Here is a 21,250-nt window from a genome sequence, read left to right on the forward strand (position 1 = left end):
TGGGCATGGATATAACTACACTGTCTCTTTACCTCAGCATAGAGGACTCGAAGCCAATTAACCTACAAACCTGCACGTCTTTGGAGTGTGGGAGGAAGCCGGAGCACCCGGAAAAAACCCACGTGGTCACGGGGTGAACTTGCAAACTCCGCACAGACAGCACTGGTTGGTTGGGATGGAACCCGTGTCTCTGGCGCCGTGAGGCAGCAGCTCTACCCGCTGCGGCTCCGTGGGCACGGGTTTATGCTGAGACGGGAGAGATGCTCCATCAAGGGGCAACCAAATGGAAACCAGCCCTTCAGCCCAACCTAGTTGCCTTGTCTACGCTGGCCCAGTGTGCCCGCTATTACCCCGTGAAGCGATGGGGTCTAGCGCGATGGTGTTATTGTTATTGCCGTCTCCCCCGCACCAGCACTGCGGGCGGCACAGCAGCCGGCACGGTGGACATGCCCACCTTGGCCACGGGGCCCTGTGAGGGGGGGGGGGGGGGGGAGGGGTGGGGGGGGGGGGGGGGGGTGGGGGGGGGGGGGGGGGGGGGTGAGGGGGAAGAGCAAAGAGCAAGGGGCGAGGGGTGATGCCACTCACCTGCCTGGGCCAGCCGGTCCTTGGCCGACAGACACTGGACGAGCTCGATGCGGTTACACAGGGAGATCACCTCCGTGTGGATCTTCTCCAGTTCATACGCAGGGTTGTCCACCTGTGGACCAGACACGGGTCAGCTACTCCTGGACCCAGCCCCCCCTGTGCTCAGTGTCACAGACCCCCTGGTCAACATCACACACACACACACACACACAGGTGTCACAGAGTGATACAGCACGGAAACAGGCCCTTCGACCCCAACTTGCCCACACCGGCCAACATGTCCCAGCTACACTCGTCCCACCTGCCTTATACAGAGGGCGGTGGAGGCCAATTCTCTGGATACTTTCAAGAGAGAGTTAGATAGTGCTCTTAAAGATAGCGGAGTTAAGGAATATAGGGAGAAGGCAGGAACGGGGTACTGATTGGGGATGATCAGCCTTGATCACATTGAATGGCGGTGCTAGCTCGAAGGGCTGAATGGTCTACTCCTGCACCTATTGTCTATTAAACATCCTCAACTACCTCCTCTGGCAGCTTGTTCCATACATCCACCACCCTCTGTATAAAAAAGTTACCCCTCCGATTCCTATTAAATCTTTTCCCCTTCATCTTGATCCTATGTTCTCTGGTCCTTGATTCCCCTACTCTGGGCAAGAGACTCTGTGCATCTGCCCGATCTATTCCTCTCATGATTTCGTACACCTCTATAAGATCAGCCCTCATCCTCCTGTGCTCCAAGGAATAGAGACCCAGCCTACTCAACCTCTCCCTGTAGCTCACACCCTCTAGTCCTGGCAACATCAACGTAAATCTTCTCTGTACGGTCATGAGGAATTAGGAGTAGAATTAGGCCATTCGGCCCCTTGAGTCTGCTCCACCATTCAATCATGGCTGATCTATCTCTCCCTCCTAACTCCATTTTGATGCCTTCTACCCGTAATCCCTGATACCCGTACTGATCAAACCTCTGATACCTGTACTGATCAACACCCTTTCCAGCTTGACAACATATTTCCTATAACATGGTGCCCAGAACTCAACACAATACTCTAAATGTGGTCAAACTGTCTTATACAACTGCAACATGAGCCGGGCACACACACACTAGTCACCACCCTATATGCAGGGACAGAGTCACTGGCCTCGGCAAGGCCAGCAGCATAATCAAGGACCAGTCTCACCCCCGGCCACTCCTTCTCTCCTCTCCCATCGGGCAAGGTACAGAAGTGTGAAAACGCACACCTCCAGATTCAGGGACAGTTTCTTCCCAGCTGTTATCAGGCAACTGAACCATCCTACCACAACCAGAGAGGGGTCCTGAACTACTATCTACCTCATTGGTGACCCTCGGGCTATCATTGATCGGACTTTGCTGGCTTTACCTTGCACTGAACGTTATTCCCTCATGATGTGTAGGGAAAGAACTGCAGATGCTGGTTTAAATTGAAGATGGACACAAAATGCTGGAATAACTCGAGACCCGAAACGTCACCCATTCCTTCTCTCCAGAGATGCTGCCTGTCCCGCTGAGTTATTCCCTTTATCCTGTATCTGTACATTGTAATCATGTATTGTCTTTCCGCTGACTGGTTAGCACGCAACAAAAGCTTTTCACTGTACCTCGGTACACGTGACAATAGACTAAACTGACACCACGCTGGAGAGGAGAGGCCTGTGTGTAGAGAGGACAAGTTAGACGCAGAGTCAGAGACGAGAGCTGTACCCTCTCTCCCCCCCTCTCCCCCCCCCCCCCCCCCCCCCCCCCCCCCCCCCCCCACCCCAGTGTGGGGTGCCGGTGTAGCCCATGGGTTAACAGTCGTGGTGCAGTAGTGGTGTACAGTTACAGCACGGAAACAGGCCACTCGACCCACCCACTCCATGCTGTCCAACACCGGCCACTTACACCCAACCCTACACCAATCCCAATTCAAGTTTAGTGTCTAGAGTTATAGCACAGAAACAGGCCCTTCGGCCCACCGAGCCCATGTTAACCGGCGATCGCCCGTTCACACTAGTTCTATGCTATCCCACTTTCCCATTCACTCCCTACACACTGGGAACACTGAGGGAAACATAGAAACATAGACATAGAAAATAGGTGCAGGAGTAGGCCATTCGGCCCTTCGAGCCTGCACCGCCATTCAATATGATCATGGCTGATCATCCAACTCAGTATCCCGTACCTGCCTTCTCTCCATACCCCCTGATCCCTTCAGCCACAAGGGCCACATCTAACTCCCTCTTAAATATAGCCAATGAACTGGCCTCAACTACATTCTGTGGCAGAGAATTCCACAGATTCACCACTCTCTGTGTGAAAAATGTTTTCCTCATCTCGGTCCTAAAAGATTTCCCCCTTATCCTTAAACTGTGACCCCATGTTCTGGACTTCCCCAACATCGGGAACAATCTTCCTGCATCTAGCCTGTCCAACCCCGTAAGAATTTTGTACATTTCTACAAGATCCCCCCTCAATCTTCTAAATTCTAGCGAAAAGAAGCCCAGTCTATCCAGTCTTTCTTCATATGAAGCCCAAGAAGCTTTTGTTGCGTGCTACCCTGCCAGCGGAGAGACGATTCATGGTTATGAGAGGGGCGGTGCAGGGGAGAGGAGTCTGCCGCTCACCTCCGCGATGCCCCGCACCATCTCCATCATGCGGATGTAGTCATGGAAGACGGCCCCAGCACTGTCCCAGTCTTGGATGTGCAGCGTGCACTCGGGCAGCGCCAGCCGGCCCAGGAAAAACTTCAGGTAGCTGTAGTTCTCGTTGATGATGGCGTCTGGAGGGCAGAGGGCAGAGGGCACAACTGGGTCAGAGTGTGTCAGGATCCTGTCCATCCACTCACCGCACAGACGTTACACAGCGCGGGGAGGGGGGGGAAGAGAGGGGAGGGGAGGGGAGGGGGGGGGGGGAGGAGGAGAGGTGAGGGTGGGTGGGGAGAGGAGGGGTGGGGTGAGGAGAGGGGTGGGGAGGGGTGTTGTTGGTGGTATGAGGTGGTATGGGGGGGGGGGGAGGGGAGGGGAAGGGTGGCGTGGGGAGAGGTGGAGGGGTGGGGGTGGGGAGGGGGCAGGGGAGGTGAGGGGTGGGGAGAGGGGTGGGGAGGGGAGGAAGGGAGGGTGGTAGGGGAGGGAAGGGGAGTGGGTAGGGAGGGGAGGGGTCGGGGAGGGGAGGGTGGGGGTGGGTGAGGGAGGAGTGGGTAGGGGTGGGTCGGGGAGGGGAGGGAGGAGGGGTAGGGGTGGGTCGGGGGGGGAGGGGAGGGAGTGGGTGGAAGGGGAGGAGAGGGGGCAGGGGGGGGGTGTGTGTCCACTGACCTGAGGCGAGGTGTCGGACGACAAGCCGGTGACAGTGGTTCCAGTGCCCGGCCTGCATCAGGTGGAGGGCCTCCTTGTGCAGGTCTCCCTGGTGGTGGGCGCGCAGACTCTTGGCATCGTGGACCCACTGCGGGGGGATGGACAAACGCTGCTGCACAAACTCCTCCCTGTCCCGCTGCTCGTCCGTCTCCTCCAGCGTGCAGTGTCTGTTCAGCTGCTCCCGCACAGCCCGTAACCGCTGCCTGTACACGGCAGCATGGTCAGCCCCACACGTGTACACCACACGCACACCCACTCACACATACTCACTCACACAATTACTCTCACACACACACACGTACTCACTCACACATGTACTCACTCATACACGTACTCACTCATACACGTACTCACTCACACACACATGTACTCATTCACACACACACGTACTCACTCACACACGTACTCACTCACACACGTACTCACTCACACACACATGTACTCATTCACACACGCACGTACTCACTCACACACGTACTCACTCACACACGTACTCACTCACACACACATGTACTCATTCACACACGCACGTACTCACTCACACACGTACTCACTCATACACGTACTCACTCACACACACATGTACTCATTCACACACGCACGTACTCACTCACACACACATACACACTCACTCACACACGCGTACACACACACACACACACACACACGTACTCACTCACACACACACATGTACTCACACACACACACACTCACTCACACACACACACACGTACTCACACACACACACACGTACACACACACGTACACACACACACGTACTCACTCACACACACACGTACTCACTCACACCCACATGTACTCACTCACACATACTCACTCACACACACGTACTCACACACACACATGTACTCACTCACACACACATGTACTCACACACGCACACACATGTACTCACACACGCACATGTACTCACTCACACACACACACATGTACTCACTCACACACACACATGTACTCACTCACACACACACATGTACTCACTCACACACACACATGTACTCACTCACACACACATGTACTCACTCACACACACACATGTACTCACACACATACACATGTACACACACGTGTACTCACACACACGTACTCACACACATACACGTACTCACACACACACACACACGTACTCACACACACACACACACACAGCGCCCGGAACAGCTGCCTGTACAACACACGGCCTCCAACAGCCCTCCACATCTGGTTCTGATTGATTACTGCGCAAACACCTGATCAGTGGTTATCGTGCGCAGGTGTACACACGTACACACCCTGCCCACTGCCTGTACAACACAGCAGTCACCCGCTCACACGTACATGCCCACAGTGCCCAAACACACCATCCAGGCCCCACACTGCCCACACCTCCTGTGTCCCTTACACGCGGCAATAAATCTAAACCAACACCTAATCTCCGTACACACATCGATGAACTATGCACACATGACAATAAGCCTAATCAACACACGTACACACACACACGTACACACACATACACACACACGCGCACACGTACACACACACGTATACACACACACACACTTACACATATACACGCACACGTACACGCATACACACACACACACACACACACACACACGTACTCACACACACACACACACACGTACTCAGACACACGTACACACACACGACCATTATAAAGACAAACTGAAACTTAATTACATTTAAGTTAGGGGGCTGGTGCTGGGGGAGGGGGAAGGGAGGGGGCCGGTGCGGGGGAGGGGGGGGGGGGACGGTGCTTGTGCGGGGGGAGGGGGGGGGAGGGGTTAACTCACCGAGGATTGGGGATGTGCAGGAGCACAAAGATGGCCCAGTGCCAGAGTCCGGCAGCCTCCAGCTGCGCAGCGTAGCTGGTGTGGACGGTGGCCTGCTGCTTCTCCGACAGGTGGGTGTAGTTGAGGGCGTGCAGCACTGCCCACAGGTGCCAGCTCAGCCGGAAGTCCAGGTGGTCAGCGGACACTGCCCGCGGGTTGAGGAGGGGGTGCAGCTCGTGGTGCCTGTGGGCACAAGCGGGGAACCGTCACGGACTGAACACGGGTAGACACTCAACCCTGGGTAGACAAACAATGCTGGAGAAACTCAGCGGGCCAGGCAGCATCTATGGAGCGAAGGAATAGGCGACGTTTCGGGTCGAGGCCCTTCTTCAGACTGACGTGGGGATAGTAACATAGGAAATAGGTGCAGGAGGAGGCCATTTGGCCCTTCGAGCTAGCACTGCCATTCATTGTGATCATGGCTGATCGTCCCCAATCAATAACCCGTGCCTGCCTTTTCCCCATATCGCTTCATTCCACTAGCCCCTAGAGCTCTATCTAACTCTGTCTTAAATCCATCCAGTGACTTGGCCTCCACTGCCCTCTGTGGCAGGTAATTCCACAATTTCACAACTCTCTGGGTGAAAAAGTTTTTTCTCACCTCAGTCTTAAATGACCTCCCCTTTATTCTAAGACTGTGGCCCCTGGTTCTGGACTCGCCCAACATTGGGAACATATTTCCTGCATCTAGCTTGTCCAGTCCTTTTATAATTTTATATGTTTCTATAGGATAGCCCCTCATTCTTCTAAACTCCAGTGAATACAAGCCTAGTCTTTTCAATCTTTCCTCATATGACAGTCCCAGGGATCAATCTTGTGAACCTATGCTGCACTGCCTCAATCACAAGTATGCCTTTCCTCAAATTAGGAGACCAAAACTGTACACAATACTCCAGATGTGGTCTCACCAGAGCCCTATACAACTGCAGAAGAACCTCTTTACTCCTATACTGAAACCCTCTTGTTATGAAGGCCAACATTCCATTAGCTTTCTTCACTGCCTGCTGTACCTGCACGCCAACTTTCAGTGGCCGGTGTACAAGGACACCCAAGTCTCGTTGTACCTCCCCCTTTCCTAACCTAACCCCAAACTCTTTGAATCACTTCCCTCTGGAAGGCGACTCCGGACTGTCAAAGCTGCCACAGCCAGACATAAAAAACAGTTTTTATCCATGAGCAGTTGCTCTGCTCAACAGCCAAAAATCTGTTGCCTCCCTTTGTTCTGGTATTTTGTTGGTTCACATGCTTGATCAATGGTGTTTTATCATTATTAATGTTTAGTGTTTTAGTGTTTAGTGTTTAGTCATTCGTAACTATCACTGTATGTCATGTTGTTACTTGTGGGCGGAGCACCAAGGCAAATTCCTTGTATGTGAATACTTCGCCAATAAACTTATTTGCTTGAGATAATAATCTGCCCCCTTGTTTTTGCCACCAAAGTGGATAACCTCACATTTATCTATATTATACTGCACCTGCCACGCATCTGCCCACTCACTCAACCTGTCCAGGTCACCCTGCAACCTCCTAACATCCTCTTCACAGTTCACACTGCCACCCAGCTTTGTGTCATCCGCAAACATACTAGTGTTGCTCCTAATTCCCTCTCCCAAATCATTAATATATATGGTAAACTGTGTCAGCCCCAACACCGAGCCTTGCGGCACTCCACTCGCCACTGCCTGCCATTCTGAAAGGGACCCGTTCACTCCTACTCTTTGCTTCATGTTTGCCAACCAATTTTCTATCCACGTCAACACCCTCCCCCCAGTACCGTGTGCTCTAATTTTAGTCACCAGTCTCCCGTGCGGGACCTTATCAAAGGCTTTCAGAAAGTCTAGATACACTACATCGACTGGTTCCCCTTAATCCATTTTACTTGTCACATCCTCAAAAAATTCCAGAAGATTAGTCAAGCATGATTTCCCTTTCATAAATCCATGCTGACTAATCATTTTACTGCTATCCAAATGCCCCATTATTACCTCTTTAATAATTGACTCCAGCATCTTTCCCACCACCGAAGTCAGGCTAACTGGTCTGTAATTCCCTGTTTTCTCTCTCGCTCCTTTCTTAAAAAGTGGGATAACATTAGCTATCCTCCAATCCACAGGAACTAATCCTGAATCTATTGAACATTGGAAAATGATGGGGGGGGGGGGGGGGGGGGGGGGGGGGGGGGGGTGAAGAAAGGAAGAGGCGGAGACAGGGGGCTGGGGGAGAGCTGGGAAGGGGGGGGGAAGGGGGGAGAAAGCAAGGACTACCTGAAATTGGAGGTCAATGTTCATATCGCTGGGGGATAAACTACCCAAGCAAAATATGAGGTGCTGCTCCTCCAATTTGCGGTGGGCCTCACTCTGGCCATGGAGGAGGCCCAGGCCAGAAAGGTCAGATTCGGAATGGGAGGTGGAATTGAAGTGCTGAGCCACAGGGAGATCAGGTTGGTTAATGCGGACTGAGCTGAGTTATAGGCAATAGACAATAGGTGCAGGAGTAGGCCATTCGGCCCTTCGAGGCAGCACCGCCATTCAATGTGGTCATGGCTGATCATCCCCAATCAGTACCCCGTTCCTACTCCTGCAACTATTGTCTATGTTTCTATATTTAAGAAAGAACTGCAGATGCTGGAAAAATCGAAGGTAGACAAAAATGCTGGAGAAACTCAGCGGGTGAGGCAGCATCTATGGAGCGAAGGAATAGGTGATGTTTCGGGTCGAGACCATTCTTCTGAAGCATTTTTGTCTACCTTAGTCTATGTTTCTATGTTTCCTTCAGCCGACGAGTCTGCAGCGAGCAGCGATCCCCATACATTGTACCTGGGCCCCTGGCACTGTGAGACAGCAACTGTACAGCCTGACATGAGACGACGTTAGCGGAGGCCCTGGTTCGTTCGTACCTGTCGCTGTAGAGCTTCAGCAGATGGTAACAGATGTCCTGCTGAGGGGCGCTGCCATCTTCACTCTCGGCAGCTCCGATCAGGTCGACGCCGGTGTCCTCCAGGTACGGAGGCAGAGGGTAGCGCGCGTACCTCTCCACGTCCTCGCTGCCCTGCATGTTCACACCGAGGTAGACACAATGTTAGACCCGCGCACCTTCAGCAACAGACTGGTCCCACCACCATGCAGCACACAACGCCACAGCAGGGACTAGAACAACATTTGGTGAGGTACATTGGTAGTAAAGGTTGAGACTGGTGTGGGCCAAATGGGGCTAGCTTGAATGGGGCATTTTGGTGGGCATGGAGGAGAAGGGCCGAAGGGCCTGCTTCAGTGCAGTTGGATCTAGAAGCCTGAGTGCTGAGCACACTGCTCCAGAGTCACGCTAGCCAGCCGTCACGGGAGGCTGGACACAAGAGAGGCACGGTGGCGCAGGGGGTAGAGCTGCTGCCTCACAGCGGCTGGAGACCCGGGTTCCATCCTGACTATTAGTGCTGTCTGTACGGAGTTTGCACGTTCTCCCCGTGACCTACATCAGTTTTCTTTGAGATCTTCGGTTTCCTCCCACATTCCAAAGACGTACAAGTTTGTAGGTTAATCGGCTTGATGTAAATTGTAAATTGTCCCTAGTGTGTGTAGGATAGAGTTAGTGTGCGGGGATCACTGGTCGGCACGGACCCAGTGGGCCGAAGGGCCTGTTTCCGCGCTGTATCTCTAAACTAAACCAGTGGGTTGAGCTGGGAGGCTCGTGGTACCTGAAAGGCCTCGGTGTACATGTTGAGGGCGTCGGCGACGGAGGCACTAGCGGGCAGCATGTACCACAGGTGTACTGCCAGACACCGCTTCCAGTCCAGCTGTGCGCAGATGTTGATGTAGCCGTCCGACGACTTCCACACCTGGGGGACGACAGAGAGATGTGTGATGCACACGCTCTACATGGCCACAGTGACGCGCGCCCACACACGCACACTCATACACACGCACTCACACTCACACACGCTCACTCACTCACTCACACACGCTCACACACACACGCTCTCACACGCACTCACTCACACGTTCACACATGCGCGCTCTCACACACATGCGCTCACACACACGCTCACTCACACACACGCTCACTCACATACGCTCACTCACTCACACATGCGCTCACACACACACACGCACACACACTCACACGCACTCTCACACGTTCACACATGCGTGCTCACTCACACACATGCGCTCACACACACGCTCACTCACACACACACGCTCACTCACACACATGCGCTCACACACGCTCACTCACACACACGCTCACTCGCACACACACGCACACTCACACACGCTCACTCACACACACACACACACGCTCACTCACACACGCTCACTCACACACGCTCACTCACACACACACGCTCACTCACACACACATGCTCACACCACACACACACACACCGCTCACTCACACATGCTCACACACACACACACTCGCACACTCACACACACACACACACACACACTCACTCACACACACACGCTCACACACACACACACACACACACACACACGCACACTCACACACACACACACACTCACACACACACACACACTCACACACACACACACACTGACACGCTCACTCACACACACACACTCACACACACACGCTCACTGGCACGCTCACTCACACACACAGACACACACACACACTCACACACACATTCACTCACACGCACACTCACACACACACGCTCACTCACACACGCTCACTCACACACACGCTCACTCACACACACACACTCACACACACTCTCACTCACACACGCTCACTCACACACACGCTCACTCACACACATGCTCACACACACACACACGCTCACTCACACACACGCTCACACACACACGCTCACTCACACACACACACGCTCACTCACACACACACGCACTGACACACTCACTCACACACACACGCTCACTCACACACACGCGCACTCACACACACACACACGCTCACACACACACCACACGCTCACTCACGCACACGCGCACCCACACACGCACACACACACACGTTCACACACACACACACACCACACTCACACACACACACGCCCACTCACACACACACGCACACACACACACACACACACACACACACACACTCACACACACGCTCACTCACACACACACGTTCACTCACACACACTGCCCACTCACACACACACGCTCACTGACACGCTCACTCACACACACACACGTTCACTCACACACATATGCCCACTCACACACACACGCCCGCTCACACACACACACGCCCGCTCACACACACCCGCCCACACACACACGCTCACACACATTCACACGCACAAGCACTCACACAACAAGCACACACATGCCAGTGCTCGACACACATGGCAGCATTTGACGTACGCACACACCTGCTGCCACAGACACAGTGTCTGATGCACACACCACTACAGAGGTACAGAAGTGTGAAGCACACACCTCCAGTTTCAGGGAGAGCTTCTTCCCAGCTGTTATCAAGCAACTAAACCGTCCTCTCACCAAGTAGTGAGCGGCCCTGACCTCCTTTCTACCTCATTGGAGACCCTTGTACTATCTTTGATCAGACTTTACCTTGCATTAAACGTTATTCCCATTGTCCTGTATCTGTACACTGTGGGCGGCTCGACTGTAATCATGTGCAGTCTATTCGCTGTCTGGATAGCACGCAACAAAGAGCTTTTCACTGCACCCGAGGACAGGTGACAATACCCACCTGCTCCCTGGTCACATATCCCACCTGGAATTTGGGATAAGTCCCAGAGGAACTCAAAACCACCCCTTTCCCTCTGCTGTGAAGCCCAAACCTGCTGGGTCATCGAGTGATACAGCACGGAAACAGGCCCTTCACCATAACCTGTCCACACCGGCCAACATGCCCCAGCTACACTGGTCACAGAGTGATACAGTGCGGAAACAGGCCCTTCACCACAACCTGCCCACTACACCGGCCAACATGCCCCATCTACACTAGTCCCACCTTCCCACGTTTGGTCCATAGCCCTCCAAAACTGTCCTATCCATGCACCTGTCTAAATGTTTGTTAAAAGTTGGGATAGTCCCAGCCTCAACTACCTCCTCTGGCAGCTTGTTCCATACACCCACCACCCTTTGTGTGAAAAAGTTACCCCTCAGATTCCTATTAAATCTTTTCCCCTTTACCTTGGACCTATGTCCTCTGGTCCTCGATTCCCCATACTCTGGGCAAGAGACTTTATGCATCTACCCGATCTATTCCTCTCATGATTTTATACACCTCTATAAGATCACCCCTCATCCTCCTGCTCTCCATGGAATAGCCTACTCAACAGCCTACTCAACCTCTCCCTATAGCTCACACCCTCTAGTCCTGGCGACATCCTCGTAAATCTTCTCTGCACATTTTCCAGCTTGACAACATCTTTCCTATAACACAGTGCCCAGAACTGCTGGAACTGAAGACAATACTGTAAAGTCGGAAGAAGGGCCTTGATCCGAAACGATTCCTTCGTTCCAGAGATGCTGCCCGTCCCACTGAATTACTCCAGCTTTGTGTCTACCCTTGCTTTCCCTCTCTCTCTCCATCCCTCCCCACTTCCCAGTTCTCCGTCCAGTCATACGGTCTCCAACTATATATCATCTCGGTTTATTTTGTTGTCACCTTCTCCCAGCCAACAATGATCTATTCTACACATTCCTTGATCTTCATTCCCATCGCTCTGTTTTCACACCTTACCCTTGCTTATGTCTGTATTCCCCTCTCCCCTGACAGCAGTCTGAAGAAGGGTCTCAATAGACAATAGGTGCAGGACTAGGCCATTCAGCCCTTCGAGCCAGCACCGCCATTCACTGTGATCATGGCTGATCATCCCCAATCAGTACCCCGTTCCTGCCTTCTCCCCATATCCCCTGACTCCGCTATCTTTAAGAACCCTATCTAGCTCTCTCTTGAAAGCATCCAGTGAATCGGCCTCCACCGCCCTCTGAGGCAGAGAATTCCACAGACTCACAACTCTCTGTGAGAAAAAGTGTTTCCTCGTCTCCGTTCTAAATGCCTCGACCCGAAACGTCACCCACTCCTTCCCTCCAGAGAAGCTGCCCCTCCCACTGAATTACTCCTGCACTTTGTGTCTATCTTTGGTGTAAACCAGCATCTGCAGTTCTTTCCGACACAACATGTAAGTGCGGTCATGGACGGAGTTTACTCACAGCTTTGCCGGCCAGCAGTGCAAAGATCTTCAGTCGTTCCTCCTGCATGAAGGAGTCGGCTACCAGCTGGTTCCAGTCAGCTAGCTGGCGGCTCAGCAGCTCCCGGACCGGGAAGCCCCCGCCTGCCTGGGCCAGTAGCAGCGCCAGCCGGTGGTCCCCTGCAACACACACACACACACACACACGGGGCAGGTCAGCACCGCCACTACAGCCTGACATCTGTATAACACACAGGAATACAGCAACAGCCTGCACCCGCTCCTCACCCTGTCCCTCCCTGCTGCCCGAGCACTGGCCCAACCTGCACCCCCCTATGCCCTTCCCCCCCCCCCCCACCGCTGCTCCCCTCACCTGAGCGCTGAGCCAGCCTGCACCCCACCCCCCCCCACTTCACACCTCCCCATACCTGAGCGCTGGGCCAGCCTGCACCCCCAGCCTGCCCACCCCCCCCCGCCCGCTCTTGCCTGAGCGCTGGGCCAGCCTGTACCCCCCTCCCCCACCTCTCCCCCCCCCCCCCACCGCTGCTCTTGCCTGAGCGCTGAGCCAGCCTGCACCCCCTCCCCCACCCCCCTGCGGCCCGTACCTGAGCGCTGGGCCAGCCTGCACCAGCCTCCCCCACTTCTCTTCTCCCTCCCCTCACCCCCACTGCCCCGTACCTGAGCGCCTGAGCCAGCCTGCACCCCTCCCCACACACCCCGTACCCCCCCCATGCTGCCCGTACCCCCGCCCAGGGCCAGCCTGCACTCCTCCCCCCCACCCACTACCTGACCCCCCCCACCCCTCCCCCCACCCACTGCACCCCTCCTCCCCCCCCATGCTGCCCGTACCTGAGCGCTGGGCCAGCCTGCAGGCCTCACTGATGCGTTGGGCGGTCAGGTAGCTGAAGACTGCATCAACATGGCCCCTGTGCTGGGCCAGGCCCACCTCCTCCTCCACCTTGTCCTCGGCGGCAGCCGAGAGCCAGTGGGAGAAGGCTCTGCGTCGATGCAGCTGCGTCAGGTAGGGTGTGGGCTCGGACAGACCCCCCTCCAGCTCCCTCAGGTTACCCCACAGAGCCTCGCACAGGGCCCACGCCAGCGACCAGTCCCGCACCACCACTGTGGGACACACAACACAACACAGTCACACGCGCACAAGGTCGTCAGTGATAGCCGCACAATTAGGCCATTCGGCCCATCGAGTCTACTCCGCCATTCATTCATGGCTGATCGTTTAAGAAAGAACTGCAGATGCTGGAAATATCGGAGGTAGACAAATTACTCGAGAAACTCAGCGGGTGAGGCAGCATCTATGGAGCGAAGGAATGGGTGAAGTTTGGGTCTGAAGAAGGGTCTCGACCTGAAACGTCACCTATTCCTTCGCACCAATCATGACTGATCTATCTCTCCCTCCTAACCCCATTCTGCCTTTTCCCCATAACCCCCGACACCCGTACTAATGAAGGATCTATCTATCTCTGCCTTAAAAATATCCACTGACTTGGCCTCCACAGCCGTCTGTGGCAATGAATTCCACAGATTCACCACCCTCTCACTAAAGAAATTTCTCCTCATCTCCTTCCTAAAGGAACGTCCTTTAATTCTGAGGCTGTGCCCTCTGGTCCTAGGCTCTCCCACTAGTGGAAACATCCTCTCCACATCCACTCTATCCAGGCCCGTGGATTCTCACAATTGAATTGAATTGAAACATTGAATTCTCACAATTCCGTTAGCCCTTGCTGTCTCCTCCCCTTCCTACCTCTCCCTCAGCCCTCGGGCTCCTCCTCCTACTTTTTCCTTTCTTCTACCCACCTCCTATCAGTCTGAAGAAGGGTTTCGGCCCGAAACGATGCCTATTTCCTTCGCTCCATAGATGCTGCTGCACCCGCTGAGTTTCTCCAGCAATTTTGTGTACCTTTCACTATTCTGCATGTTTCAATGAGGTCCCCTCTCATTCTTCTAAACTCCAGCGAGTACAGGCCCAGTGCCGACAAACGCTCATCGCAGGTTAACCCACTCATTCCTGGGATCGTTCTTGTCTATTGTCATTTAAAGCTGGGATATGAGGATTATATTGAGGATTACAAGGATATTTAGTTGTATGCTGATTCGCCCTGTTCTATAAACAGTGGAGACACTACAATCTATTCTAAATTCTGATTAAGGTGGCGCAGCGGTAGAGTTGCTGCCTCCCAGTGCCAGAGACCCGGGTTCCATCCTGACCTTGGGTGCTGTCAGTACGGCGTTTGCACGTTCTCCCCGTGACAGCGTGGGGTTTCTCCGGGTGCTCTGGTTTTCTTCCACATGTAGGTTAATCGGTTTGCAAAATTTGAGGAAGGACACTCTTGCTATTGAGGGAGTGCAGCGTAGGTTTACAAGGTTAATTCCCGGGATGGCTGGACTGTCATATGCTGAGAGAATGGAGCAGCTGGGCTTGTACACTCCGGAGTTTAGAAGGATGAGAGGGTATCTCATTGAAACACATAAGATTGTTTAGGGTTTGGACACGCTAGGGGCAGGAAACATATTCTCGATGTTGGGGGGGGCGTCCAGAACCAGGGGCTACAGTTTAAGAATAAGGAGTAAGCCATTTAGAACGGAGACGAGGAAACATTTTTTCTCACAGAGAGTGGTGAGTCTGTGGAATTCTCTGCCTCAGAGGGCGGTGGAGGCCGGTTCTCTGGATGCTTTCAAGAGAGAGCTAGATAGGGCTCTTAAAAATAGCGGAGTCAGTGGATATGGGGAGAAGGTAGGAACGGGGTACTGATTAGGGATGATCAGCCATGATCACATTAAATGGCAGTGCTGGCTGGAAGGGCCGAATGGCCTACTCCTGCACATATTGTCTAAATGGGTCTGACAAGTGTCTAGTGGATGGACACAAACTGCTGGAGTAACTCAGCGGGTGAGGCAGCATCTACGGAGAGAAGGAGTTAGCGACGTTTCGGGTCGAGACCCTTCTGTATGGGAATGGGAAGGAGAATTAAAGTTAGACACAAAATGCTGGAGTAATAGCACTGTCCCACGGTACGAGTTCATTCCAAGAGCTCTCCCGAGTTTGCCCTGATTCGAACTCGGAGATTTACGGTAATGGCCACTCGTCGGTACTCGGGAAACATGTTGAAAAATCTTCATGAGTCTTCCCGTGCTTACCTGCTGTTAGCGAGTCTTCCCGAGTACCTGTCGTTAGCCGAGCCGCTAAGGGACGTCCCCGAGCTCCGACGTACCCGCTAAGTTAATTCTCCATGCTTACCACGGGTTTGATATTTTTAAAACTCGGGAGAGCTCTTGGAATGAACTCGTACCGTGGGACAGGGCTTTAACTCAGTGGGAGAGGCAGCATCTATGGAGAGAAGGAATTGACGACGAAACATCGCCAATTCCTTCTCTCCATAGATGCTGCCTCACTCGCTGAATTACTCCATCACATCCATAGAGGGATACAGAGAAGGTTCACCAGACTGATTCCTGGGATGGCAGGATTTTCATACGATGAAAGACTGGATAGACTCGGCTTGTACTCGCTGGAATTTAGAAGATTGAGGGGGGATCTTATAGAAACTTACAAAATTCTTAAGGGGTTGGACAGGCTAGATGCAGGAAGATTGTTCCCGATGTTGGAGAAGTCCTGAACAAGGGGTCACAGTTTGAGGATAAGGGGGAAGTCTTTTAGGACCGAGATGAGATAAACATTTTTCACACAGGGAGTGGTGAATCTGTGGAATTCTCTGCCACAGAAGGTAGTTGAGGCCAGTTCATTGGCTATATTTAAGAGGGAGTTAGATGTGGCCCTTGTGGCTAAAGGGATCAGGGGTTATGGAGAGAAGGCAGGTACAGGATACTGAGTTGGATGATCAGCCATGATCATATTGAATGGCGGTGCAGGCCTGAAGGGCCGAATGGCCTACTCCTGCACCTATTTTCTATGTATGTTTCTATGTTACCCCAGCATTTTGTGTCTACCTTCGATTTTGCCAGCATCTGCGGTTGTTACATACACAGGAGAATGAAAGTGTTTAGTAACCGGTGCTTGAAGTCAATGTTGATCCCGTGAGGGTGTGGATTGGAAGGGCAGTAGGAATGTTGTGCGGCAACCTTCCTTCTCTTTTTTTTAAAAAATGTCTTAAATTTATTTATTTATGTATATATTTGTTTTATTAGAAGCCGTGTACAAAAGTATAAACCGCGGCATGAGATATAATACATTTATTGTACAGCTTCAATTTTATTTTTTAGCTAAAGATGAAAAAGAAGAAGAGAGAAAAAACAAGAGAGAGTGAAAGAGAAAGTGAAAGTGCAAGATTAGAACCCCTAGACTACCAAAGTGAGTAAGTAAAATAAATGAGAAAAACGTACAGAAATAAAAAGACAAAAAGAGAAAGAAAAAGAAAAAGTGATGATATACCTGCTTCATATCTCTCCCCACCCATCACCCAACCCGTAATTCGATTTAATTCCAAAATTGTGTTGCACCATACTATTCTTGTCCGCTTACCTTCAGTGCCCTCAGACTTGTCCATGGCGTCCTGCGCCCACTCGGCATACTTGTGCAGGGCCTCCACCCCCGGCCGGGGCACGATGCGCGGGCATTGCCCCTTGTTCTCCACCACGCTGTGCTGCAGCGCCATCTCCAGCGGCTCCTTGTACAGCGACAGGTCCCACCTCGCCTGCTCTTCCCGCAGCCTCACCTTCTCCAGATACACCTTGAACGGGAGCTCGGCAGCCCTGCGGAGGTCCATGCACACGCACACACGCACACACACACACGCACACACACACACACGCACAGGCATGCACACACGCAGGCATGCACACACGCGCACCCACACACACGCACGCGCACGCACAAACGCACGCATGCACACACGCAAGCACAGACACACACACACGCACGAGCGCACACACACACAGGAACACACAGGAACACACACACACACACACAGCCAAGACATTAGTTTTCACATGACAAACACTGCCCCTCGCCACAAGCACAAACACCTCACTAGCACACACAACAGAGGGTTCTTTAGTCAGAGGGTGGTGAATGTGGAATTCTTTGCCATAGAAGGTTGTGGAGGCCAAGTCAGTGGATATATTTAAGGCAGATATAGATAGATTCTTGATTGGTACGGGTGTCAGAGGTTATGGGGAGAAGGCAGGAGAATGTGGTTAGGAGGGAGAGATAGATCAGCCATAATTGAATGGCATAGACTTGATGGGCCGAATGGACTAATTCTACTTCCTCTCACATGATCTTTTGAGAACAAACTGCAGATGCTGGTTTACAAAAAGTAACTCAGCGGGTCAGGCAGCATGTGTGGAGAACATGGATAGATGACATTTCACACAGTGCTGGAGTAACTCAGCGGGTCAGGCAGCATCTGTGGAGAGAAGGAATGGGTGACGTTTCGGGTAGAGACCCTTCGAGGAAGGGTTTGGAGGGAGATGGGCCAAATGCAGGCGAATGGGACTAGCCGTGAATGCCAAGACACAAGGGCCTGAGCTACAACGAGAGGTTGAGCAGGCCGTGACGAGGAGTCTGAGGGGTGATCTTGTAGACGTCTACAGGATGATAAGGGGCATGGATACAATTAACACTGTCTCTTTATCCCAGGACTCAAAAATTAGATTTCAGAGATACAGCGCGGAAACAGGCCCTTCGACCCACCGAGTCCACGCCGACCAGCGATCCCTGCACACTAACACTACCCTACACACTCTAGGGACAATTTACAATTTTACAGAAGCCAATTAACCTAATTAAGGCGGAAACCGGAGCACCCGGAGAAAACCTCACAGAGTGATGAAGTAACTCAGCGGGTTACTGAGTAGTAGCCCACCCTACGACCCTCCCACCTGTTCTCCCCCCCCACCACCCCCCCGTGTCCCCGGCGCGGCTGCGGGAGGTACTCACGATTTGATGCGCGTGGGCTTGGGGAAGTAGTTGTACTCCAGGCTGCAGGTGTCGGGCTCTGGGGGGGCTGTGGGGGGGCTGAGGGGTTTGCCGCTGTGGCACAGGACCCCCCCTGGGGCCCAGCCCACCCTGAAGGAGCGGCCGACAAACAGGGCCATGTCCATCAGCAGCTTGCCCTTGCCCCAGGTGACCGACTCTTCGGGGGCCACCAGCCCCCGCTGCTGCCGCGCCCCCACCGACTTCAGCGGCAGCTCGGCTGCCTGCCCCTGCGTGGCAAAGTTGGCCGGCAGCTGCCCCGACACCGGCCACGACTGTAGCAGCGGTGAGCGCAGCGACTCCACCTCCAGCGACGACCACGAACTCCTCGCCTCCACCTGCCCACCGGCCCCAGGCAGCAGCTTCCTCAAACTCGAGGTCAGTAGCATCGAGCCTGCAACACAGTAGCAGCACCATCGTGAGGGGGGAGGGGGCAGAGAACGGGGGGAGAACGGGGAGGGGGCAGAGAACAGGCGAGGGGAGAGAGAGTGGGGGGGGGGGGGGAGGAGTGGGGAGAGAGTGCACTGGGGAGAGGGGTGGTGGAGAATGGGGGGGGGGGGGGGAGAGATTGTGGAGGTGGAGAATGGGAGGGAGAGGGGTGAAGAATTGGGGGGAGAGGGGCTGAGAATTGGGGGGGGGTAAGAGAGGGTGGGGGAGAAAGAGGGACGGCGAGAGGGGGAGATAGAGAGGGTGGTGAGGGGAGCGGAGAGGGGAGGAGAGAGAGGGACAGAGAAAAAGAACTGGGGGAGACAGAGAAAGGGGGGGGATGAGGGAGGGTGAGGGGCAGGGGGGGGAGAGGGGCATAGAACAAGAGCGGGGGGGGGAAGAGAGGGAGGGGGGAGAGAGAAAATGGTTTTGAGGGGAGGGAGAGAGATGGAGGGGGGGAGCAAGGGAGGGAGAAGGGACAGACAGAATGGTTAGGGGAGGGGGAGGAAAACACATGGTGGGGAGTGGCAAGGTGGTGAGGGGGGGGGGTACTGGATGGTGAGGGGGCAGGGCAGTTAGGGGGGGGGGGGAGAGAGACACACAGAGCGGTGATTGTGTGGAGGGGGACAGCACGGTGCGGGAGGAGGGGGGGTGACACCTCCAGTGCATCGCTGTGGGGGGGGGGTTGGACAAGCGAGGGCCCACTGAGGTTGCCGCGAGTGTGTGTGTGTGTGTGTGCGTTCGCCCCCCCTCCCCTCCACAACGGCCCCTTACCCAGGCCCCTGGGCCGCTGGTCGTGGGTGGGGAGGAGGGGTCGGGTGCAAGCGTCACGGGACATGCGTGGGGTGTAACGCTGCTCCTGTAGCCCGTCCATCTCCTCGTCCTCCTCCTCGCCGAACAGAGACACCTTCATCACCTGCAAGACAGACAGACGCTGGGGTCACAGGTCACCTCCCACCTCCCTCTGGCTAAAGAAATCCCCCCTCATCTCCTTCCTAAAGGAACGTCCTTTAATTCTGAGGCTGTGCCCTCTGGTCCTAGACTCTCCCACTAGTGGAAACATCCTCTCCACATCCACTCTATCCAGGCCTTTCACTCTTCTGTACGTTTCAATGAGGTTCCCCCTCATTCTTCTAAACTCCAGCGAGTACAGGCCCAGCGCCGACAGACGCTCATTATATGTTAACCCACTCATTGCTGAAAACCTTCTCGTAAACCATCTCTGGACCCTCTCCAGAGCCAACAAGTCTCAAAATATCCATTGAATTGGCCTTTGCTGTTGTTTTGTGGCAATGAATTCAACAGATTCATAGAAACATAGACAATTGGTGCAGGAGGAGGCCACAAGCCAGCAGAGCCATTCAATATGATCATGGCTGAGCATTCAAAATCAGTACCCCGTTCCTGCTTTCTCCCCATATCCCTTGATTCCATTAGCCGTAATAGCTAAATATAACTCTCTCTTGAAAACATCCAGAGAATCAGCCTCCACTGCCTTCTGTGGCAGAGAATTCCACAGATTCACAACTCTCCAGGTGAAAACGTTTTTCCCTCATCTACGTTCTACCCTTTATTCTTAAACTGTGGCCCCTGGTTCTGGACTCCCCCAATATCGGGAACATGTTTCCTGCCTGTCCAATCCCTTAAGAATTTTATGTTTCTATAAGATCCCTTTTCATCCTTCTAAATTCATGTGAATACAAGCCCAGCCGCTCCATTCTCTCAGCATATGACAGTCCCGCCATCTCGGTAATTAACCTGGTGAACCTACGCTGCACTCTCTCAATAGCAAGAATGTCCTTCCTCAAATCATGCGACCAAAACTGCACACCCTGTGACCTCCCTTCCATCGAGGGGATCTATCGCAGTCGCTGCCTCAAAAAGGCTGGCAGCATCATCAAGGACCCACACCATTCTGGCCACACACTC

General features: G+C 53.6%; 1 protein-coding gene across 2 annotated transcripts in view; it reads right to left on the reverse strand.

Moving 5' to 3' along the window:
- Positions 1-21,250, reverse strand: part of nup98 (nucleoporin 98 and 96 precursor) — a 100,482-nt gene that overhangs the window by 1,871 nt on the left and 77,361 nt on the right. For both annotated transcript variants that reach the window (XM_055637421.1, XM_055637420.1), the window contains 11 exons: positions 20,096-20,237; positions 18,860-19,289; positions 17,441-17,670; positions 13,795-14,064; positions 12,968-13,125; positions 9,484-9,624; positions 8,689-8,840; positions 5,754-5,975; positions 3,898-4,139; positions 3,211-3,365; positions 586-697 (listed from right to left, as the gene is read on the reverse strand). In XM_055637421.1, coding sequence (XP_055493396.1) covers positions 586-697; positions 3,211-3,365; positions 3,898-4,139; positions 5,754-5,975; positions 8,689-8,840; positions 9,484-9,624; positions 12,968-13,125; positions 13,795-14,064; positions 17,441-17,670; positions 18,860-19,289; positions 20,096-20,237 — 2,254 coding nt within the window. The remainder of the gene's footprint in view (positions 1-585; positions 698-3,210; positions 3,366-3,897; positions 4,140-5,753; positions 5,976-8,688; positions 8,841-9,483; positions 9,625-12,967; positions 13,126-13,794; positions 14,065-17,440; positions 17,671-18,859; positions 19,290-20,095; positions 20,238-21,250) is intronic.

The sequence above is a fragment of the Leucoraja erinacea genome, chromosome 6 (genome assembly GCF_028641065.1).
Source record: "Leucoraja erinacea ecotype New England chromosome 6, Leri_hhj_1, whole genome shotgun sequence".
Classification (NCBI taxonomy): domain Eukaryota; kingdom Metazoa; phylum Chordata; class Chondrichthyes; order Rajiformes; family Rajidae; genus Leucoraja; species Leucoraja erinaceus.